Source organism: Acinonyx jubatus, chromosome A3 (assembly GCF_027475565.1).
Source record: "Acinonyx jubatus isolate Ajub_Pintada_27869175 chromosome A3, VMU_Ajub_asm_v1.0, whole genome shotgun sequence".
NCBI lineage: Eukaryota > Metazoa > Chordata > Mammalia > Carnivora > Felidae > Acinonyx > Acinonyx jubatus.
The window spans coordinates 85,559,399-85,583,268 of NC_069388.1; the positions used below are offsets into that span (position 1 = coordinate 85,559,399).

A 23,870-nucleotide genomic window follows, 5' to 3' on the forward strand; every position below is an offset into this window, starting at 1 on the left:
GACCTGGGCGGGGCTCGGAGGGGCAAGGCCGGCCGGGGGCGGGGCGTGCAGAGCGCGCAGACTCGCAGCAACTGGCCGACGGTGGGGCGCTCGGAGCTGACTGCTGGGCTCCAGTGGCCATGGGGCGCACGGCTGGGCAGCTCGGCTCGTCGCTTCTGGGGCTGTGGCTGCTGATGTGCAGCTGGGGGTGCCCTGGGAGCGCCGAGCTGCGGGCCCCGCCGGATAAGATCGGTAGGTGAGGGGTGGGGCGGCGCGGGAGGGTTGCTGGAGCGCGCCCGGCTCCGGGCGGCCGCTGCGCAGTGCACCAGGCCCGTCGGCTGCGAAGCCCGCCAGGCCACGCGCTCCGAATCCTTCTCGGAGGTCATAGTCTTCTTGGCTCGCCACTGTCGATGCCCCAGGGACCGCGTCTTCCCGGGCGTGTCGATGTGCCCACTTGGGGAACGGGCCAGGGAGGGGACCTTGGGGTGGGCGGAGGGCAGCCAGGCGTCCCTGCAGCCCCTTGTTCTGGAGGCCTGGGGGCTGGGGAGGGGGAGGCCCCTCTCCTCATTCCCTTGCTTCACCTTTGGGAGGCCAGTCTTCTGGTTTGTTCTGGAACTGCGAGCCGCCTCGCTGTTCAGATGACAGGCGCACGCGGTCGTAGCACACTGAGCAGTGCCAACAAGCTGACCCTGTTTGCTTCCCTTGATAGGCTGAACTGGAACCCCATTTCCATCACCTGCTTTGCTGAGGTGGGCCTGCTCCTAGAGGCCCTAGCTTGCACAATTTCCCTATCTAGGACTACTACACAGCGGCAATAATCCACTCTCAAGTTTCATTCATGGTTTTTGCTGCGTTTGTTTTGCTTTTTTTATTCCCGGTAAAGCTTTGTTTTGTGGGAACATTAACCTATCTGTATTAATGAGACAGAACAAATCTTAGTACAAATGGCGGCCACTTTATTGGAAATACGTGCTGGAAAGGCCCACCTCCTCTGTTCCCATGCGCTGGGCACAAAGAAGGGTGTGCGGATCCAGTGGTGCCTTGACAAAGAACTGTGAGAACCCTTGGGGATCTGGCAAAAAAAAAAAATTCTAATGTCCATTTGCACGTGAATGTAATACCACTTTTGTCGGGGTTGGGGGGGGGGGTGGGTGGACAGCGTCTGCCTAGATTCACAGAGTTTTAGCTTCACAGCAACTGTGACTTGCCTCCCGTGCCCAGCTTCCCTAAATTGGTGATTATAGCCTTAAGTAACATCTGTTATTCAAAAACAAAACCCACATAGCTGAGAGGGAAAGAAACTGTTCCTTTTTTTTTTTTCCCCACCCATAGCAATTATTGGAGCTGGAATTGGTGGCACTTCAGCAGCCTATTATCTGCGGCAGAAATTTGGGAAAGATGTGAAGATTGACCTGTTTGAAAGAGGAGAGGTGGGAGGCCGCCTGGCCACCATGACTGTTCGAGGGCAAGAATACGAGGCAGGAGGTTCTGTCATCCATCCTTTAAATCTGCACATGAAGCGTTTTGTCAAGGACCTGGGTATGTCATTTGGTCTTAAGAGCTAAGTGGATTTCTGTGACCATCCATGGATGTTTTTATCAGATAGGGATCTGACGTTTTTCTGCTTTGCTAATTGTTTTTTACAGAGAAGTTGGCAAAACTGTTTTCCTCACTTTGCTGCTAGCAATTAGTACAAGTACAAGCTTAGTTAGGAGCCACTTTCCCCGTAATGGGACACTAGTTATCTGTATCTTCAGTTATCTGGAATTACAGCCATTGGGCTGGGGCGGGGGTTGGGGGTGGGGTGGGGATGGTTGCTGTTCTTAGTTCTTAAACCTCTGGGTTCAAGCTGAAGAATCAAAGAATGGTTTGAGTCCGTAGAAACCTTGTGTACTCATTTTACAGCTGGGGAAATGAGGCCCAAAGTTTGAAATGTCTGGCTTAAAGTCACTCACACAGGCATGGGTGCAGACGTATGCCTAGAACTTGGAACATATGACTACTTCCCTGCCACCAGAGGAGCTAGACAGGTTGTGAGGAAAGGCTGGCAGGCCTCTGCAGGCCCTGTGCTCAGGGAATATTGTGTAATTTATACCTCCTTTTAGTTATTTGAAATACCCAATTATGCAAAATAGGATTTGCACAGGAATGGGGATGCCTCCTTTCTCTTTGCTGCCTTCCACATCTCCTGTGGTCTCTCTTTCCTTCCTGAGGACAAATGTATGCCAGGAGCAACTTATGCTGGTCATACTCCTGTCTAACATTTGTTTGGAAGTTGAATTCAGTTGGTATTCTGGCATTTTCCTTTCACTTTTTAGTCTTTTGCAACTAAAAATAGCCAGTTCTAATTTTGACATATCTGCATGAGCATCTGACCCATCGTTTAGATATCTGCTTTTGGACAGTATAATGAATGAGCAGTGTATTACATGCTGTTCTAAAGATAGAGCTCCTTTAATATGTTTTCTGAGAACTGGGGGAAACCTGGAATTCACTCACTTCAGAGTATCCCTGATAGCTTCAGATTACCTTCTTTCATTTGGTCAACACAGAAACCACTGACTTAGCCAACCCTTTCTGTTTTTGCAGGTCTGTCTACTGTTCAGGGCTTTGGTGGCCTAATGGGGGTGTATAATGGAGAGACTCTGGTGTTTGAGGAGAGCAGCTGGTTCATAATTAACATGATTAAACTAATTTGGCACTATGGATTTCAGTCCCTCCGAATGCACATGTGGGTAGAGGATATATTGGACAAGTTTATGAGGTAATTTTTTCCCCTTCCATTTAACTTAAGACCTTTTAGTTAGATGGTCTTTAGAAATTCTAATTTCTTGAAACAGTTCTCTACCTAATTTTAAGGTCTGTTTGTAAGATTGTTAGACAAATGGTTTATATAAAGTATGCAGACCGTTTATCCACTTGAAAATTAAGAGTAATTTTTGCTTCCGACTGTATTTTGCAAATACTTATTTAGTTCTGCCACACACTCTTAAATCCTCTACAAATGTTAATGCTTTGAATTCTTATGATACCTCTCTCAGGTATAGTTATTAGCTTCTTACAGATATGGAAGGTGGAGGCACAGAGGTTTCAAGTGTGCAAGTACACTCACCTAGTGAGTGGTGGAACTGGAGTTCCTACCCAGGCATTCTGGCTCCAGAGTTCTCACACTTAATCTCTGCACTGTGCTGACATTGTATGGATGAATGAGGTAATGTGTGTAGGAGCTGGTAGAAAGGACCACAAAACTTAAATGAACTTTAATTGTGACATGATGTTTCAGTGAGCCAGTAGCCTGAGGCAGAGTATCAGCTGTGTGCCCCAAGAATTTAAATTGATATTAAATTCCAGCACTGTTTCAGGTAGTGAGAATACAGGTGCCACTCCCCACCCCCCCCTTTAAAAAATATTTTTATTTATATTTGAGAGAGAGATGGCACAAATAGGGGAGGGGCAGAGAGAGAGGGAGACACAGAATCTGAAGCAGGCTCCAGGCTCTGAGCTATCAGCACAGAACCTGATGCGGGGCTCGAACTCCTGAACCATGAGATCATGGCCTGAGCTGAAGTCGCACGCTTAACCCACTGAGCCACGCAGGTGCCCCTCCACTTTTTCTTCTTTAAGTGTTTCTGTATTTTCAAACTTTTCTGTGTATATTGTTTTGGTAATTAGGAAAAATAAAATAACTGGTCTAACTTTGAAAGACGCAGCCTTTTTCCCAAGGCCATTGGCCTGTGCTAATTTTTACACTTGTTTACAATTTTAGATGCTGGAGAAATTCAGCTTGTAAGTGCTAATGATATTTCATTACTATGAATGTTTCAATGTAGTAAAATTGTTAAAAAAGTTAAAATTACATGTCATATGATTACTGACAAGGACAGATTTAAGGGTTGAGTAGGATAAATACACTCTAGCTTTTTAACTTAGGGTAGTTGGGGATTTCTCTTTCTTCCTTTAGTGTTTATTTTTTGAGACAGAGAGAGACAGAACATGAACGGGGGAGGGGCAGAGAGAGAGGGAGATACGGAATCTGAAGCAGCTCCAGGCTCTGAGCTGTCAGCACAGAGCTGGACGTGGGGCTCGAACTCACAGACTGCGAGATCATGACCTGAGCCGAAGTCGGAAGCTCAACCGACTGAGCCACCCAGGCACCCTGGGGATTTCTCTTTCTAAACATCACTGTTGGGATGATTCCTTGAACACCTTTCCAGTGGGCACATTAAGGTCAGCTACAGTGCAGATTATTTTAAAGTAGCAATCTTTCATTCATTCACCAAATATTGACTGTCTAATTATGTGCCAGGCACTATTCTGGATCCTGTGGATATAGAACCTAGAACACATCCCTGTCCTCAAAGAATATACGTTCTAGTAGACAAGCAATAAACCAGTAACTAAGAAAATATATAGGACTTGGGTGGAAATAGCCAGTAACTTTGTAGAGAAAGTAGGTGGCGTGTTGCTGCATGCTCTACAGGAAAATCAAGTTCAGATGGCACCAGATGCAGACCTGCCTATATCTGTTAGTTTTCTTACCCGTGGCTTGCTTGGCATGTAGAGAATTGCCCTGGGAGAAATTAAGAAATCACTTTTAAAGTGCATTCTGGATATTATAGTACTGTGAAAAAGACCCAGTGATGGGATACATAGATTATACTTTTTTGTTGTTGTTTAAGTAAACTCTACACCCAGTGTGGGGCCCTAACTCCTGACCCCAGAGATCAAGTCACATCATCTATGGACTGAGCCAGCCAGGCGCCCCTACTATTTTCAAATTTAGAAAACAATTACCAAACTTCCTTGAATTACTGCCTCTCTCTGGTCTTTAGTATTTGCTTACACATCAAATATATAGCACTGATCCTTACGTTGTTCAAAGGGCCATGCATTCTACATTTGTTTCTTCCAATAAATCAAGAACATAATGTTTACTTTTTGAGAGAGGGAGAGCACAGAGCCCAACGTGGGGCTCAATCTCAGACACTGGGAGATCGTGACCTGAGGGGAAATCAAGAGTCAGAGAGTCAGATGCATAACTGACTGAGCTACCCAGGTGCCCCTTAACATTTCTTGATCTGAGACTGATCCTTTCACTTACTCCTAACAAATATTTTGAATGTTTTACTCTTTTCTCTCTCTCCTTTCCCAAATCCAGTCTGTCTATAATCCTATCAGTTTTTAAATTTTATTAATTTTTTTTAATGTTTATTTTTTGATAGAGAGTGAGCAGGTGGGGTAGGGGCATAAGAGAGGGGGACAGAGGATCCAAAGTGGGCTCTGCTGACAGCAGCGAGCCCAATGTGGGGCTCGAACCCGTGAACTACAAAATCATGACCTGAGCTGAAGTCAGACATTCAACTGACTGAGCCACCCAGTTCCCCCAATCCTATCAGTTTTTAAAATGTATGTAGAATTCCATCACTTCTCACTAACATCACTGCTACACTTTGATGCAAGGCACTATTAACTCTTGTTTGTATCGATGGAGTAGCCCCCTGTGGTAGGCTGAATAATGCCTCCCTGCCCCTGCAAGATGTCTATACACTAATCCCTGGAATCTGTGAATGTGTTACCTTTCATGATAAAAGGGACTTTGCAGAAATGATTTCATTGGGGATCTTGAAATGGGGAGGTCATTCTCACTTATTTAAGTGGGCCTAGTGTAATCACAAGAGTCCTTGTAAGAGGGAAGCAGGGGGATCAGTGTAGTAGGAAATGTGATGATGGGAACAAGAGGTTGGAATGATGCTAGGAAGATGTCACAAGCCAAGGAATGCAGGTGGTTTATAAAAACTGAAAAAGGCAAGAAATGGAATCTTCCATCAGAAATTCCAGAAGGAACTAGCCTTACCAACACCTTGACCCACTACTTTCTGGCCTTCATGGTTTCTGATGAGTAAGCAGCTGTTAAATCTTATTGAGAATCCCTTTTTCTCTCAGTCTGTTTTCTCAAGTGAGAACTCAGTGTTTTCACCCTCTACTTTTTTTAAGTTCCTAGGGATTGATATGGTTGGAAGGAGTGATTTGTTTCTCAGTTTGGGCACTGGTATTAATTTTTCCCACAAAAATGTATTCAATGTTTTATATACTATACTCACTGGTAGATAGGAGGTAATACTGAAATGGATGTGACATTGTCCCTGCTCAAAAACTTTACAACTTTGAGAGAAGAAAATTGTAAAAATTCTCCTCCTGGGATCACTGAGAGAGATCTTTCTTTGGCACCTATTTCTTCCTTTGTTTCATTACTTATCTGTGCATATGCCTTATTACCTATACCTAACTGTAAGCTCCTTGAGGGAGAAGAATCCTTTCTCATTTTTGTATCACTTGAAAAATAACTCTTCTCATTTTTTCACTTGAAAAATAACATTTTGAAGTCAGCATCAACTAATTTATGTGGATATTCTTTTAAGTCCGTGAAGTTCAAGAAAATATCAGGTGGGATTTTCTAAAAATTAAGTAATAGTGCTGAATGAGTGGCATGGGTACTGTGAACTGGGAAGTTGGGCAAAACTTTGCAGAGCAGGTGGGGTTCAAGCTGAAAGAAGTGTGTTCTGGTTGGAGAGAAGAGCTAATGTAGTGTTGGAGCAACATGCAGAGCATTTTCAGGTATCAGTGAATGGGTCAGGTTTGTTCAGTGGAGGGTAAGTGTGTGGTTGAGGGCACAGGGGGCAGCTTGTGCTTGAGCCTTCTACTTGTCATGAGACTTTCAGAGTTCTTTTACTTGTTTCTCTGTCTGCAGTTAGAGCAAAGGCAGTTAGACTTGATGAATTTGGCTCTAAAATACATTCCTTTTTTTTGGTCAGGAGTTTATTTACTAAGCAGCAGTAAGAAGTTAAAAAATGTTTTTTTAATCTTTATTTATGAGAGAGAGACAGAGTACAAGCAGGGGAGGACCAGAGAGGGAGACACAGAATCTGAAGCAGGCTCCAGGCTCTGAGCTGTCAGCACAGAGCCTGAAGTGGGGCTTGGACCCACAAATCGCGAGTTTGTGACCTGAGCTAAAGACGAATGCTTAACCAACTGAGCCACCCAGGCACCCCACAAGTTGTTTTTTGCATAAGCTGATGACAAAAGATGTGTTTTAGGTTTGAGAGATTCATAAATGTTTCAAAGAAACAAAACTGGAAGCAGGTAGGTAGATCAGTTATTCAGCTTGGTAGTCTGAATATAAATCCTGAGTTAAGATCAGGGAAATGAGAATGAAGAGAGATGTTGTGAAGACTGGTAAGGTTTTCTTTTTTGATGGGAGAAGCAGAAGTGAAAATATTTAAATTTGGAATTAGATGAACTGAGGATGACTTGTGGGATGTTAGCAGTGAACGAACATCCCAGCCTACATTTTGGCTGGGATAGGGGGTGGGTGGAGAGGATCAAGCCTGCTGGAAAGATAAAGTTTAATTTTAGAAATGTTTAACTGCTGCTGGAAGATAAAAAGTTGAAGGAGACATATGACATACCCACTTCTTTAAAAGTGCTCGCAGTGACCTTATTAATGCAGAAGAGTATACAAGGACAGTGTACTTCCAGAGGAGGTGGGAGTAGGGATGGGGATAAGAACTTCTGGGATACCCAGGGAAGATGGTGACTGAGGTGCATCTTACATGATAGGTAGAAGTTCAGTAGAAGGAGATATGAAAAGTTTGAATCTTATGATGCAGTTTCCCTTCCCATCTTGTTTGGTGTTTAATGGCTATTCCTCTTCTTTTCAAAAGGATCTACCGCTACCAGTCTCATGACTATGCCTTCAGTAGCGTAGAAAAGTTACTACATTCTCTTGGAGGGGACGAATTCCTTGGAATGCTTAACCGAACACTTCTTGAAACCTTGCAGAAAGCAGGCTTCTCTGAGAAATTCCTCAATGAAATTGTTGCTCCTGTCATGAGGGTCAATTATGGCCAAAGCATGAACATCAATGGCTTTGTGGGTAAGCCCAGGCTTGGAATATTATAGATATTAGCTCACAAAAGGGCTTACCTGATGTATGGTGACTCCTTACTTTAGGCTATGAATTAGAGAAGACATACCTTTTTCTGAAACCTCAGACATTGTTGGCAAAATTGTGTATATGTAGATCTGTGCATTTTTAGGGGGAGAGAGTCCTTAGCTTTCATAGAGATTTTGCCCTCAGGGGCTATTTGGCAATGTCTGGAGACATTTGGAGTAGAACTCACCTGAACTGGGAAGAGAAAGTAGGTAGAGGGACTTTTACAGAGTCAGAATTAAAATACATTTTTTTTTTTCCTGCCACTGACAGGGGCAGTATCAATGTCCTGTGCGGATTCTGGCCTTTGGGCAGTAGAAGGTGGAAATAAACTTGTTTGCTCAGGGCTCCTTCGTGCGTCCAAAAGCAACCTTATAACTGGCTCAGTAATGTACATAGAGGAGAAAACAAGGACCAAGCGGATAGGTGAGCCTGAAATTCTATTTTATTGTTCCTGATTTCCCCTCTAGAAAATAATTGCTCAGGGAGAAAAACCACTCTTCTGTCATCTTGCACTCATTTCCAAATGATGGAATTATAAATTGTGTATATGTTGTGCCACATAGAAATATTCCCAAATGTGCTCAAGTACAGTGGCATGTCTCCTTGGAATTAAAGAATAACCTCATTCTTAAAAGTAAAAATTCTGTATTTTTTACTTACTGACATGGTATTCAAGAGTCAGACGCTTAACTGACTGAGCCACCCCCTGTTCCCCTAAACGTCTTTTTAATTCCTTAGAATTATACCTTAACTATTTTCTACTTTATAAACTATTAACATAATTATTTTTGGAAGGTATAAAGTATAGTGTGCTAGAAAGACTAACATGAATGCTTCTTTCCTCTAGGAAATCCCACAAAGATGTATGAAGTGGTCTACCAAATTGGATCTGAGACACGTTCAGACTTCTATGATATCGTCTTGGTGGCCACTCCATTGAATCGAAAAATGTCCAACATAACTTTTCTCAACTTTGATCCTCCAATTGAGGAATTCCATCAGTACTACCAACATATAGTGACAACTTTAATTAAGGGGCAACTGAATTCAACTCTTTTTAGCTCTAGAGCCTTAGACAAATTTGATCTCAGTACAATCTTAACCACTGATAATTCAGATTTGTTCATTAATAGCATTGGGATTGTGTCCTCTGTAACAGAAAATGATAATCCTCAACCATCAACAGAAAGGGCGCATGTTTGGAAGATCTTTTCTCAAGAAATCCTCACTAAAGAACAAATATTAAAGCTCTTTTTGTCTTATGATTATGCTGTGAAGCAGCCATGGCTTGCATATCCTCGCTATAAGCCTCCAGAGAAATGCCCCTCCATCATACTCCACGATAGACTTTACTACCTCAATGGCATAGAGTGTGCAGCAAGTGCCATGGAGATGAGTGCCATTGCAGCCCACAATGCCGCTCTCCTTGCTTATCATCGCTGGAATGGGCACACAGACATGATTGACCAAGAGGACTTATATGAGAAACTTAAAACTGAACTATGAAATGATACTGATCACTTTTCCCCCTCCTGGTTCCAAATGGAATATCACTGGCAAAAAAGAACACAATCTGAGCAGAGATGATTTTGAATCTGATATTTTGCCATATATTAGTACTGTTTAACAAAAGTAATCCCAGTGAGTCATGAGAAAATAACAGGTTTCTAATTAAGCATGAAGGGGTTAACTACTATCTTTATACCATCTCCAAAATTTCTTAACTCTTCTTTTAGTATCTGCCAACAGTATAGAATCACCTGAAGTTTGTTAAGCATGTGGTTTCTCTAGCTCCTCTGGAGATTCTGATTCACTAGGTCTGGTGGGTGGGGGCCCTGGATTTATTTCATGCTGAGCACTTGAGAAAGAATTTAAAGATGTTAACTTTTAGTTGGGGACTAGTTCATTTGTGCTTCACAGCTGGAAGTGACCTTCAGTCAGATAGTTAACACTTAACTATTAGAGCTGGTATCCTATGCTTGGCTTTAATTTATACTTTTTCAAAGTAGATGTGCCCATGCTAGAAGCCTTGACTTTCTGAATATTCTTTGGATTCCTTCCCCCCTGATTTTATTAGGGGTGAAATTCAGAAGCCTTAGGAGAACTTTGTCATACAAAAATCTCAAGTAAAATGAAAGCAAATATAGGCTATTGATTTAAGAAATTGGCAGTCTATTATCAAATCCTCACCTATGGAACTTTAAGAAATATTGAAAGACCCCCATGCAACCAGAGATTCTGATCTAATGGATTGAGGATAGGATCTCAGCATTGTAGCTAAAAAGTTTCTAAGGTGCAACCTGGGTTGAGAATCACTAATGTGGGGGTTTAAGATGTCTCCAAAGGGTTTTTAGTGCCTTAAAAGTCCCAAGAAACTGAATGCATTATCAAAGCAGGTTCATTTTTGTGAAGAATCATTTCTCTCAATAAGAACTCTAGTAGTAATCTTGATAGTAAGCACTGACAAGAGGCAACTTAGATTTCTCCAGAGCAGTTGACACTAGGAGATCCAGAATGACACCACAATCAAATCCAGCATTATGTTCAAACTTAAATGCTTCTAAAACTACTGTAGCATTTGGGGTGAGAAACCGGTTGCTGAAATCTTGTTTTTAAGGCAGTTCTCAACTTTGGCTGCACACTGGAATAATCTGTAAGAGTTTAAAGCTTCTCAAATGATTCTAATATGCAACCAAACTTAAGAACCAGTTCTACATCTATCATACAAAGATCATCAATGGCTGTCTCTCTAGTCACTAGTAGGACAAAACAAGTAAAAGCTTGTGAATTCTAAAACTATAGGGGCGCCTGGGTGGCGCAGTCGGTTAAGCGTCTGACTTCAGCCAGGTCACGATCTCGCGGTCCGGGAGTTCGAGCCCCGCGTCAGGCTCTGGGCTGATGGCTCAGAGCCTGGAGCCTGTTTCCGATTCTGTGTCTCCCTCTCTCTCTGCTCCTCCCCCGTTCATGCTCTGTCTCTCTCTGTCCCAAAAATAAATAAACGTTGAAAAAAAAAAATTAAAAAAAAAAAAAATAAAAGTAATTATAACAGAACTAATAAGTATCGTTGAGACAAAAAAGTCCATCACCAGATTATGGCAGTAGATATTCAGCAAAATGATATTCTTACTTAAAATGATTTTGTCTCTACTATAATTGTGAATGTTAATATGCTGATAAAACTGCCAAGATATATTTGATGTAAAGGCGGTGATTAAATCTATGCTCTGTCAAAAGGTCAGCTTTTTAAAAATTTTACTTGTTAAGACGCAGTCACATTTTTTTCCCCTGTGGTTTTAATGAAGACAATATTGTAGAGAATGTAATATTGTGTTATATATATGCTAAAGATTGGTGAATAAAAACTGGTAATAGTTAATTTCTATTACTCACAGACTTGTTTTGTGATATCTGTATTTACTTACCAGAACCCCAATTTAAAATGTTGCTGTTGTATCTGATTGTTTTCCAAAAGGGCACTGGAAATTGCTTCCTCCAAGAGCAAAACATATTATCAACATATCAAGCATAAGATGAAAATATGCATCTCTGTTAAGTTCCTACGTGATGCTCTTGGTCTAGGAAGCATGCTTAGTACAACCAGTTCTATAATTTAGCTCTACGTGGTTGCAAAAAATCCCTGTCCATATCAGTGAAACTTTAAAGAGCTGCCAGAGAAGAGTAAAAATGTACTAGACTTGACATCAGTTCCCCTTATTGGGATTAAGTTGGTTTGATCGCTCTAGCTATTTTGTTGTAAACATTTTTTTATAAACCAGAAGAAACATTTTAGAGATACATATAAGCCATCCATTATGTTGTGGTTTGCAAATATCTTACATACTCACCCGAATATACATTTTATACAGTGTTAAAGTGATTTAAGGTTTGTAGGCTTTACCAGATCACAAAAAGTACAGCATCTGCTTGGTAGGTTTCTTGAAGTTAGGTTTATGATATTACCATCTGTAATGTATCTTTTCATCTGAGTTTGTGCGCCATAAAATTTATGACCTAGATGAATATATTATGGGCAGCATTATTTCTATTCTTTATACTCTACAAAGAACCACAAAACACTGGAATGTTTTTCTCTAGAGTTCTATTTCTATTCTTGTATTCAAAAAATCTTCCCTGTTTACGTTCAAAATAAACAACTATATCGTTACTTCCTGTGTTTTACTTCAATTGCAGTATACTTGGAATATAGATGTACTTGGAAAAGTCAAGAGTACATCAAAACTACTACAAGAGTTTTGAAAATTACAGTTAATGTTTCAGAAGAAATCTGCTCACGTTTGCAGGTTCTTTATCTTTCCATTAAAAGATGAAAAAAAGCCATCCTAGCCATGCTTCACATTTAATCAGATTCTTCAATATTAATGCATAAAAGCTTTGGAATAAATCAGTCTCAACCAGGAACAGTTTGTGTTAGAAAAAACTAGAGTAAAAGCTAACATTCAATTTTCCATGTTCGGAATGTCTGAGAAAGCATTTTTTGACTATTAAAAAAGTTTATTTAACAAAAAAGTTCAATATGAAAATGCATGACCTGATTTTTATATTGTAGTAAAACAGGTGCTATGAAGGGGACACGTGGAAGCAGTTGGTTTCTTCTGGTGAACACACCCATTGTTTATACTCGTTCCAAGGCTTCTAACATGATGATACTATTTCCTCGAATTACCTTAAAAAAAAAAAAACAAAAAAACACAGTTTATTTGACATACTGATGAAAGAATTTTCACAAAATTAATGGTTTTTCAGTATTAAAAATCAGTTGTGAGGCCTTTTTTCAAGACACAGGGTTATTATTACATAAATCTTAATTATGACAAGAAGCTACTAAGCCCTTTGTAAAAAAGATGTACATTTTCTAGATTTAATAAGACTAACAAGTACTCTTGAGATGTCAAGTCCCCATGACTCATTTCATCTTCTAAACCGCAGTACTCAACATGTTCCTCTCGGTCCCAAGGAATCTGTTAAGTCAATAGGATAAATGTACAGAATATGTCAGTTTAGGGGTACAAGATTATTTAGGGAAGAAACCAGGATGGAAGTTGTGAAAAATATGCTTTATGAAGATGGCATTTAGTTGGGTCTTGAAAATGGGGTAGATTTTTGACAGGAAGACCAGAAACTCTAGACAAAACAAAGATGAAAAACTATAGGGGGATAAGGAAAGACTCTAATTTGAATGCAGTAAAAGGTTATGACAGGAAATGGGAAACAAAGACAGTCTGCACTCAAATCTTAGAAGACTTCAAACACCAATGTTAAGATACTTGGAGGACATCATAAAACCATGTAAGACAGTGAAGTTTCACAGTTGAGGGAATAACCACTGTTCTGGCAATAAAAGAATTGGAGCTCAGAGGCAGGAAGAGAAGTTATAAAGAGCACAGTGCTTAATCAGTAATCATTCTGCAAACGAAGATAAGGAAGGATATTTATGAGCATAGGTGAAATGGCCAGTAACAGTTCAAGAGAGTTAGAATACAAGGGGCAGAAAAATACGTCAAACTAGAAGGCAAGGGGACTTCGAAAATAAGGAGCCCCTGGTGGACTGTAGATCACACTGCAATCACAGATCAGGTCCAGTAGAGCTGGCGAGGTGAAAAGACAGGAGGGGGATGAGAGGAAATACTAGAAATGGAAGCATTCTGATTAGGATTAAAAGTGGAGCTATGCCTATAGGCAGCTGAAGTAAAAATAGCTGTAACTTGTTCTTTTCTCCCCTCATTCTATTTGCTTTATTTATCATATACATTGTTATGGTCTTCCTCGGGAAAATGTCATTTATTTTTAAAAAATTTTTAATGTTTACTTTTGAAAGAGAAAGAGAGTGAGCGTGAGTGGGGGAGGGGCAGAGAGCGAGGGAGACAGACTCTGAAGCAGGCTCCAGGCTCTGAGCTGTCAGCACAGAGCCCGATGCAGAGCTCGAACCCACAAACTGCGTGATCATGACCTGAGCCAAAGTCGGACACTTTGAGCCACCCAGGGGCTGTGAAAATGTCATTTCTATGAGGGCAGCTGCAGTATCCCCAGTGCCTAAAGCGGTAGCAGGCACAGAGAGGGCTCAGTAAGTCCCTGTTAAATAAACAAACTTGCGTGTGATTACTGCAGCTGACAGATCGGAAAGGAACAATGTCTTGGAGGTGGGAGTGTCTTGGAGCCTGGCAGATACAAACAGCAATGAGCATGATGAGAAGGTGGCAAAGAAGTAAAAAGCAGCATGAAAAAAAGAACAATGTCCTGAAAATAGGGACTGAAGGAGCCTATACACTTTTACTCTAAGTTAGGAATAAAAATCTAAACAACATGCTTATTTAGTTCTCAGAGTTTTAATTCCTGGGTTATTTGCAACAGATGGTGAATATCAGATCTCACTGATGAAAGCATGAAAAACTACTAGCTTTCTTTGCTCTCTGCTAAATGTGTCCATTTCTGCTGACCCCTTTCCCTAGAAGGGGAGGATGGCAGAGAAGTTATTTCATATAACTCAAACGTTCAGATCAGAGGCTTTTGGGGGCATTATTAAAAAACAAAATAACACTGTGTCACTCTCATCAACATTTTCTAAAATGGTAGGTATTGCACACTTCTTTGTCCTCTCACAGAATACACGAAATAAGGCTAGTGAGTGGACACCTTTGTTATATAGTAATTCTCCTCTTTTCTCATTGTGTTTAGGCCTCATTCTCCAAATCAAACTGGAACCATCAGGTCTAGAATTCCATAGTGCTCCTTGTGTGCTTCAAGGCTAGTTTTTGCGAAGTGTTGCAAAGGCTTTTTGTCTCTTGAAAGGGCAGAGCTATCTAATAAAGAATACAAACCTAAAATGGAGCTATAGAACCACAAAGCTAGTAGGAACTCTTGAACTATGCAGCATCTTAATATAGAATTTTTACTACATTCTTAGGGGAACTCTAGGGATGGAGTGGAATCTTGAAGACAGAAGTGAGGCCACTGACAACTCTGGGGATATCTCAGAAGAGGCTAGTTGAGACATCATTAGGTAATTATCCAGTTAACAGATACAGATTACCTCCCCTTCAGAACACACACATTTCTTTTAAGTTTATTTATTTATTTTGAGAGAGGGAGAGAAAGAGCACAAGTATGGGAGGGGCAGAGAGAAGGAAAGACAGAATCCCAAGCAGGCTCAGCTTTGTCAGCACAGAGCCCAATGCGGGGCTCAAACCCACGAACTGTGAGATCATGACCTGAGCCGAAATCAAGAGTCGGACACTTAATTGACTGAGCCACACAAGTGCCCTGAACACACACTACTCTAAATATAATAGTATAAAGTCATTTCAATGGCCTCAGTGGGTCAATGACTTGAACAAGGGAATAACAAAGGCAATGTTTGGCTTTGCCAAACAACTTGTAAAAACAAAACTAACCTATTTGTTTCCCTTCTTTCAACCTCAGAAAAGCCATCCTTGCATTTTCTTTAGAATGTCTTTTTATTAAGGACAACTGATAGGTTATCATTATTTCACTTTCCAAGTGCTAATCAGCTGCAAGTATTGCCTACTAACACAAACATTTTTTTGGTCACACAACAAGCATCAGAGGTGGAAGAGCTGATTGCCTAACACAGTAAGTAGGTACTCATTATCTGAATGACTTCGAGATGGCACTGCTTTTAACCAATTTCTGTGTAACAATTAAGGCCATGAAAATTTAGAGGGAAGGGGTGCCTGGGTGGCTCAGTCGGTTAAGCGTACGACTTTGGCTCAGGTCATGATCTTGTAGTTTAAGAGTTCAAGCCCCGCGTCCGGGCTCTGTGCTAGCCTGGAGCCTGCTTTGGATTCTGTGTCTCCTCCTCTCTCTGCCCCTCCCATGCTCATGCTCCGTCTCTCAATAATAAATAAACGTTAAAAAAAATTAAAAATTCAGGGGGAAAATTTTGAGACAGATGTATGATCTAGGTTCGATTCCTTCTCTGATAAAATTCCAAGAAGTGTCACACAAATCTCTGAAACCTTGTCTTCCCAAATTAGAGCAGACTTTTAAAAAGTTTTATTTACTTATTTATTTGAGACAGAGATGGGGGGGGGGGGGGGCAGAGGGGCAGAGACAGAGGGAGAGAAAGTCCCAAGAAGACAGAGCAGAGACTGACTTGAGGCCTGGACTAACGAATCGTGAGATCATGACCTGAGCTGAAATCAAGAGTTAACCGACTGAGTCAGCCACGTGCCCCAGAACTGACTTTTAGACATCAAAGTCATTATTGAATCTTTTTTAACAAATCTGTTGAGATATGAACTAAAAATCAAAACTACCCTCTTAGAATCAATATTTCTGAATTTGTAAGAGGAAGGGCTAGAGAAAAATCTTGGGACTATTTAAGAACTGTTTTTAGAAGAAACTAGGTGCTAATGATTTGTCCACAGTTTTATTCATTTTCAATAGAAGTTCAAGGAAAATATACCTTAAAAGGAAGGTCAATTTGCATAAAACTTGGAGGGGGAGGGGAGTCTTCCCCGTCCCTATCTAGATACTGACTCTAAGCTGTTTTTCCAGCCCTGACCATCAATGTTTTTCAAATGGAAAAGCATTTGCAAGAAGCACTAACATACACTTTGGAAAGAGTGATTAAAAATTGTGAGGCATGGGCACTTGAGTGGTTCAGTTGGGTAAGTGTCTGATCCTGATTTATGCAGTGCAGAGCCTGCTTGGGTTTCTCTTTTCTCTCTCTCTCCCTCCCCCTCCCTCCCCTTTCTTCTCCCTCCCTCTCCCTCTCTCTCTGCCTCTTCCCTGCTCTGGTGTGCCCATACGTGCTCTCTCTCAAAATAAATAAATAAATAAACTTAAAAAAAAAAAAAGGCAAGGCTAACAATTATGAACTTTTACCACCTTTTAGAGATCTTTATGTTCAGTAATTTGCTAAAGCAGAAGTTGTCCTTTTTAATTTACTTTTCCCAAGAAACCTGGGGCTTACCACTTACTGGGTATATTGTCCTGTGCTGGACAAAGAGTAGAGTTCAAAGTCTGGGTTTTGTTGACAAACATCAAAAACTTTCTCAGTAGCCATACCACCATGCCCTAATGAATATAGAAATGTTTACTCCTATAATTGTTTCTGGGTTTTTTCCTATTTTCTTTCATGTGAATGGCTGTCACTGTGATCATCCCTTGCAACTTTTACCTTGGCCACTTTTTAAAAAAAAAAAAAAATCTTTTTTTTTAAACATTTATTCATTTTTGAGAGACATGAGTGTGAGTGAGGGAGGGCCAGAGGGAGACACAGAATCCAAAGCAGGCTTCAGGCTCTGAGCTGTCAGCAGAGTCCAATACGGGGCCTGAACTCACAGACCAGGAGATCATGACCTCGGACGCTTAGCCAACTGAGCCAACCAGGTGCCCCTACCCTGAAGGCCACCTTTAAATTTGGGTGTGACAAGTCAGAAAATCTGGGTTTAATTATACATACAATTAAAATCAAAAAGTATGACTTGGCCTGGCAGATTTGGATCACATGGGCACTTGTTAGATAAAATCTTAAAAAACAAAAATGTAGATTCTATGTAACCTCTACACCCAACGTGGGGCGCAAACTCACAACTCTGACATCAAGAGTCACATGCTCTTCTGGCTGAGTCAGCCAGGCGCCCCAACAGAACATGCATTTTATAAGAAGATTTTCTGGGAATTCATAAGCATGTTAAAATTGACTATAACGAAGGACTGACTTTGGCCTCTATTATAAAGACTTTGCTAAAGCAAAGTCAAAAATGACTTCCTACTATTGTTTCAAATCCAAGAACTTCAGAGTGTTCTGCGTAAGATTCAGATCTAACCTACAGGAATGGAGATTACATCACAGCTGAATGACTGCCATATGTCCAACTAAATGGGAGATGGAAAGTTTAATCTTGCCTGTTATTTTCCTAATTCCATTTTACCCCAAGACTTTAATAGAAGGGAAATTAATCCTTATTCCAAGATAAATACAAAATCTCCAAGAGAAACCTTCTATCTTTACTTACCACCATTCCAATATTGTTCTGTTGCCCACTAGTTGCCATCTCCACACATTCATCTATCACAAGATTCATAAAGGGATCGAACCCCCGCAATATTCCTTGGACATGTCTGCCACCATTTAATTTCACTATAAAATGGGAAAAAGAAGTTTAATAAAACTGACCATTAAATATCAACCGTTCATTAAAAATTAAGTGGAATAAAACTCAGGTACCTGAGATATATAATCCATTGTCCTTATTATCTACCAAGCAGTGTGCTACACATTTCACGTTTAATTCCATGTTTAAACTTACCAAAAAAAAAAAAGAGGGGGGGGCGCCTGGATGGCCCAGTCGGTTGTGTCTGACTTTGGCTCAGGTCATGATCTCATAGTTCGTGAGTTTAAGCCCCATGTCAGGCTCTGTGCTTACGGCTCAGAGCCTGGAGCTTGCTTCAGATTCTGTGTCTGACCAATCACACTTGGTCTCTCTCAAAAATAACAACAACAACAAACCCCCCCAAAAATCCAGGTACGGGAACGGGTGAAATAGATGATGGGGATTAAGGAGTGCACTTGCCATGATGAACACAGGATAATGCATGGAAGTGCTGAATCACTATACTGTACACCTGAAGCCAATATAACACTGTATGTTAACTATTTTGGAATTAAAATAAAATTTTAAAGAAAAAAAAACTTATGAAAATCCTATCCAGTAGAATTATCATAACTTTTTATGAGGGAAATGAAGTATAGAGCTTCTTAAGAAACTGGTTCAAGGTTTTACAAGTACTGTGGGCTAGAACTGGAATTCAAAGGGAAGGCTGCTTGCCTTTTAAGCCCTGGTCTTAACTCCTATATACTTCAAGTACTGTACAGGTCAGATTTTTAGTCATAGTCCAAGTCCTTTGCTTTAAAGGAAAAAAGGTTGATAAATTATCAAATATCACAAAATAGGAAAATCCCATTAATTTTGTCTAAGTGAGGGAGGGCTTCTAGGAAATAGTACTGTGCAATCTGTTAACTATCAGAAATTAGGGGGGTGCTTGGGTGGCTCAGACAGTTAAGTGTCTGACTCGATTTTGGCTCAGGTCATGATCTCACGGTTCATGGGATTGAGCCCCACAATGGGCTCTGCACTGACAGTGCAGAACCTGCTTGGGATTTTCTCTCTTCTTCTCTTTATCACTCCCCTATGCACTCTCTCTCTCAAAATAAAAAGACAAACATTAAAAAAGATTAGATAACAGAATTGCTTGTGTAAGATTTCAATAAACCTGCTTAATTAATGATGTGAATTAGAGGTCCTGTGTGTTGTAAATCTTTATAAAGTTGCTCCAAACATTATATTGCCAAGACACATGCAGAAAGCAACTAACTAAAAACGAAACAAAAGACCCCAAAAAAACTTACATGATAATTTCTTGTCCATAAATCTGAAAAAGCAAAAAGGGTAAAATTATATGAATGATTAAAAAAATTTAAGCATAAATAAGCACAAAAGTAGGTACAGTCAATATAATTTGTTAAAATTGGACAATAAAAATAATGAAATTTAAAATAGCAAAAACCTTGTACTGCTGTAAAGGAGACAGGAATAAAGGGGTACCTGATTTAGCACTTACACAGAGAAATAGAATTTAGGAAGGGGCAAGATAATAAAAATGGAATGGATTTAGAATATATTAATGTACATCAATTGAGTCTTTATCCTGATACGAATTACAAAAACATTCTTGTTGTTCAATACTGACCTAATTTTTGATGACTGGACTTTACTATATTTAAAGATTTCAAAATTATTTTTGGGGCACCTGGGTGGCTCAGTGGGATGAGCGTGTCTGACTTTGGGTCAGGTCATGATCTCATGGTTTGTGAGTTCAAGCCCTGTATCAGGCTCATGGCTGTCAGCATGAAGCCTAAGCTTTGGATCCTCTGTTCCCCTCCCCGCTCAAAAATAAACATTAAAAAAAATTTTAAGTTTTAGAGCCCAACATGGGGCTCTAACTCACAACTCCAAGATCAGGTGTTGCATGCTCTACCAACTGAGCCAGTCTGGTGCCCCTTGATGACTGGATTTTATAGCCATAACAAAAACAAAGATGTGTTTAGATTTTGGTTATTAGCAAAACCAAAGCTGTGAGAAAACTAGAAGGTAATAAAACTATATCCAAATCAATAGCTATTTTATATTTGAGACAATAAGGAGCGTTCTTTTATTTAATATTAAGCATCAATCTTAAGTGTTCAAGATATTCCTCAACACTTAAGTATTTTTTAGCAAAATAAATACATATCTTGAAGCTTTAAAAAAAATCTGGATTAAACAGGGAAATCCCATCTCAGCAGGATATTATGAGAATACTAAGCTATGTAGTCAAACCAGTTTTTCCCTCTTCCAGTTACAGGCTACAAAATATGAAATTTCATGCAATTTTAATGCAGAACATATCATGGGAGAATTTAAATATAAATAAGACAGCCCTGACAAAAGGTGTGAGAAGACACACAAATAAAAATATTTAGTATGGTAATTTTATTTTAATATGATATATACAATGCAACATAACACACAAGACTTAATCTTTATGATGACTATATAAAGTTATATATTGTTATTACCATCACTGTATAGATGAGGAACTGAGTCTCAGAAAGGTTAAGTAAATTGCCCAAGGTCACAGAGCAGGTGAGACAGTTTAAGCAAATACAAATGGTTCATTTTGGCTGGAGAATAGGGCAAATATTAGTGTGTGTAATATTTGGTGCTTGGATTTCAGATGGAGGAGCTTGAATGCCGGGTCAAGAACTCTGGACTTTACCATGCACACAGTGATAAATTAGTAAAACAGAGTCCAGTCTTTGGCAAGACTACTGTGGCAGCAATTTTTAAGAGGTGGGAGGGAGAATTTGGTTAGGCCTCGGTATCTTGACCTCCACATTAACATCTGGGGCCAGATAATTCTTTGTTGAAGGATGTCCAGTGCATTATACAATGTTGAACAACATCCCTGGCCTCTACTCACTAGATGCCTGCTGACAGAACCCGAATTCCTAGCCCCTAGTTAAGAACTACTGAGTTAGGCTAAACCAGGAGGAGGGCATAAAAGAATAAAAGATGGTATTTATGAGACGGTAAAGGAAAAAAAAAAACTGAAGGTCATTTTTGAGGTAGGTCTCAAAGGACTTCACAACACATGAAATGTAGAGATGAGAAAAATATTAAAGCTAGTTTCATCCTCTGAAATTCTCAAATAGAAAATCTAACATTACACGTAGAGAACGACTCTTTTGTTAAAAAATAATCACCATTTTATCAGTTCTTGATAAATCCAGGATACCTGTAAGATTTTATCAGCTCATCAATAAAAGAGTAAGTTTCAGATTAGCGTTTTACAATAATTTTGATTTTTCTTAAAGTTAGGCTTATAATTTTTGCACAAAATGGCTTTGATACAAACGTGCATTTAAATGTAAATATGACCTTTCAATTAAGTCTGACTTCTTTATGGAGCTGGAGTTATACAGAGGCCAGATGGCTTTCTCCCAAATTGATCCCTGAAACAATTTTGTATCTGTTGTGTTATCCAACTACTACCTGCAGAATTCTGGCATTACATGGTCTAAACAGAATACAGACATAGTTAGGAGGCATGGAACATGTTAAGTTCAGTCAGGCGTGTTTGAAGAGGTTAAAACTTTAAACTGCGTCTATCTTAAGTAGGAATATCCTGTTTGGAGTTGATTTTACTGGGTGCAGGAAAAAAACCCAAAACCCTAGTCTTCTCTGACAGGGAAAAAAAAAAAAAAGCCAAACAAGGAAGTTTCTCACACAGCTGGTAACAGAGCCAGGTATCAAATGACATTCACATTTAACTTAAGCACAAGAAAGCAAAAGAAAGGAATAGGATTTCCAAATTAAAGCTCAAAGTTGAGGCATCTGAGTCGCCCAGTCGGTTATGCGTGGGACTCTTGATTTCTACTCAGGTCATGATCTCAGTCTCCTAAGATGAAGCCCAGCAGGCTCCTCGGTGCTGGAGTCTGCTTGAGAACCTTTCCCCCTCTGCCCCTCTCCTGCTTACAACTCTCTCAAACAAAACAAAACCTCAGAGACAGCTATAAACTAAAAAACTAAAGTGGCTTTATAGGGCATGCCTGGGTGGCTCAGTAAGCTAAGCATCCCACTCTTGGTTTCAGCTCAGGTCATGATTCTAGGGTTGGTGAGCTGGAGGCCCGCCTCTGACTCTATGGAAGTGCAGAGCCTGCTAGGAGGGATTCTCTCCCTCTCTTTCTGCTCCCCACTCCCGTGCTCACTCTCTCAAAATAAACTTAAAAAAAGTTGCTTTTGACTCCTCATACACTATTAAGCACGTCCATTCTGCCCATCTTAGTTCTTTATATATAAATTACTCTCCAGCCACCTTATCTAGAACTTAACGCTATTCAAGATGTTCAACAAAGAATGGCACCCCAGATCTCCAAGCAAAGGAGAAAGAGCGTGAGAGTGCGTTGGGAGACGTGGGCTCGGGAGATCTAGCTAGAGAGGCGAGAAGACAGTACAGAGGCACCTTGCCCGTCAGTGATAACCAAACCGTGCAGACCAAGCCTAAACGAGATGTCTGCGCGGGCTTCAGGCACAGGCGCGAGACGCTCCCAGGCTCTCCGCGGCCTCGGCCCGAATACGCACGCCAGGCACACTGGAGGAAATGGAGAAGGACCTAAGTAACTCGAAGCACGGAAAGAAGCTACTACTTAGACGCAGACCTCTCACATACTTACTTTTTCAACTCGGGAGGGTGAGCTTTGCTCATGATGCTTCTCGGCAAGCTCAAAGATGCCTCCAAACGGAATTCGTGGAGTCCTTCACGCTCCCGCGTTAGGCCCGGCGTTTTGCGTCTGACGTCACCAATCCCGTCAGCCAATCCATTGTTGGCGGATTTCACATTTTACCTCGCGATACTTACGGCTTAGGGGGAGGCCTTAACTTGCCTATCACGCTCGAGCTTTCGGTTGCGTCGCCAGCGATTGGCCAAGAAGGGGTGAGGGGTGGGGCCTCAAGTTCGCGTCTCAATTCCGTTTCCTCGTGTGTAAGATTGGCTTAACGGTTCAGTCTCTAGCTTTTAGGCGAAACCACTTAATCCCCTTCTTTGTGCATTGTTTCGGTTATCTTCTTCAATATACTAAGTGAATCTAGGTTCTGGAGGAGCAGGCCCTTAATTTCTTTGGCGTATATTCCTACATATTGTCATGGTAACCCTAGGGTTCAGTAACATCAATTAAAGACCTCTGGACACCAGAGAAGTTGGGTGATTGGCCTCAGTTTCTAAGAACTTTAATCTATAGCGTGGAAGTGTATTCCCTGACAGTCCTGCAATTCTTGTAACAATGTCTCCAGAACCCCACTTAATGTACCTTGCTCCTATATAAAAAACATGAGTAATCTCTGAGACACTCTTGACTTAAAAATCAATTCAAATGTAAAAAGTGATCTCTGACTTGCTCCCAGTTAGGTTATCCAAAACAGAGGAATACACATTTATGGATAAATAAAATTGGGATTACATAAGACTTAGGCCAAACTAGTAAAGCCTTGGTGATTCTAAGTAGGGGAGGGGATGATTGTCCAAAATTCAATTCATTCCTAATTTTCAGGAATGGATCTATTTTAATACTAATGATAGTAAAGACTTAGTTAAACTCATCACATAGTTTGTATTCTTGGTACTCAAAATCCTAGACATTGCATTTTCTCAAGAGGGTTCCTTAACTACCCCTCTATCTCTTGCTGTTACTGTTAAGTTGAAGCTAGAGACCTGAAATGCATATCAAATTTCTTTTTTTAGCCTTATAGACAGTTTCTTTTTACATTAACGGACTTTAAGTCATAGTGCCTGTCCTCAAAGTTTCTCCCATTTA

General features: G+C 40.5%; 2 protein-coding genes across 2 annotated transcripts; one reads left to right on the forward strand and one right to left on the reverse strand.

The window, feature by feature from the left end:
- The first annotated feature begins 48 nt into the window (after positions 1 to 48).
- Positions 49 to 10,704, forward strand: PCYOX1 (prenylcysteine oxidase 1). The gene is made up of 6 exons (XM_027072263.2): positions 49 to 231; positions 1,312 to 1,518; positions 2,569 to 2,743; positions 7,701 to 7,912; positions 8,243 to 8,395; positions 8,820 to 10,704. Exons 1-6 carry the CDS (start codon positions 120 to 122, stop codon positions 9,476 to 9,478), a joined length of 1,518 nt encoding a protein of 505 aa, XP_026928064.2. The 5' UTR covers positions 49 to 119; the 3' UTR covers positions 9,479 to 10,704.
- A 1,606-nt stretch (positions 10,705 to 12,310) lies between these two features.
- On the reverse strand, positions 12,311 to 22,780 carry SNRPG (small nuclear ribonucleoprotein polypeptide G). The gene is made up of 4 exons (XM_015064002.3): positions 22,734 to 22,780; positions 19,368 to 19,390; positions 17,974 to 18,098; positions 12,311 to 12,656 (listed from the first exon to the last, which is right to left on the reverse strand). Exons 1-4 carry the CDS (start codon positions 22,763 to 22,765, stop codon positions 12,606 to 12,608), a joined length of 231 nt encoding a protein of 76 aa, XP_014919488.1. The 5' UTR covers positions 22,766 to 22,780; the 3' UTR covers positions 12,311 to 12,605.
- Positions 22,781 to 23,870: the final 1,090 nt, after the last annotated feature.

Excerpts from the sequence above, each read along its gene's own strand:
- SNRPG (XM_015064002.3), bottom strand. The coding sequence starts at position 22,765 with ATGAGCAAAGCTCACCCTCCCGAGTTGAAAAA. Across the intron at positions 19,391-22,733 it reads CACCCTCCCGAGTTGAAAAA|ATTTATGGACAAGAAATTAT; the intron begins GTAAGTATGTGA and ends TTGCTTTTTCAG. Across the intron at positions 18,099-19,367 it reads TATGGACAAGAAATTATCAT|TGAAATTAAATGGTGGCAGA; the intron begins GTAAGTTTTTTT and ends CCCATTTTATAG.
- PCYOX1 (XM_027072263.2), top strand. The coding sequence starts at position 120 with ATGGGGCGCACGGCTGGGCAGCTCGGCTCGTCGCTTCTGGGGCTGTGG. Across the intron at positions 1,519-2,568 it reads GCGTTTTGTCAAGGACCTGG|GTCTGTCTACTGTTCAGGGC; the intron begins GTATGTCATTTG and ends CTGTTTTTGCAG. Across the intron at positions 7,913-8,242 it reads GAACATCAATGGCTTTGTGG|GGGCAGTATCAATGTCCTGT; the intron begins GTAAGCCCAGGC and ends TGCCACTGACAG.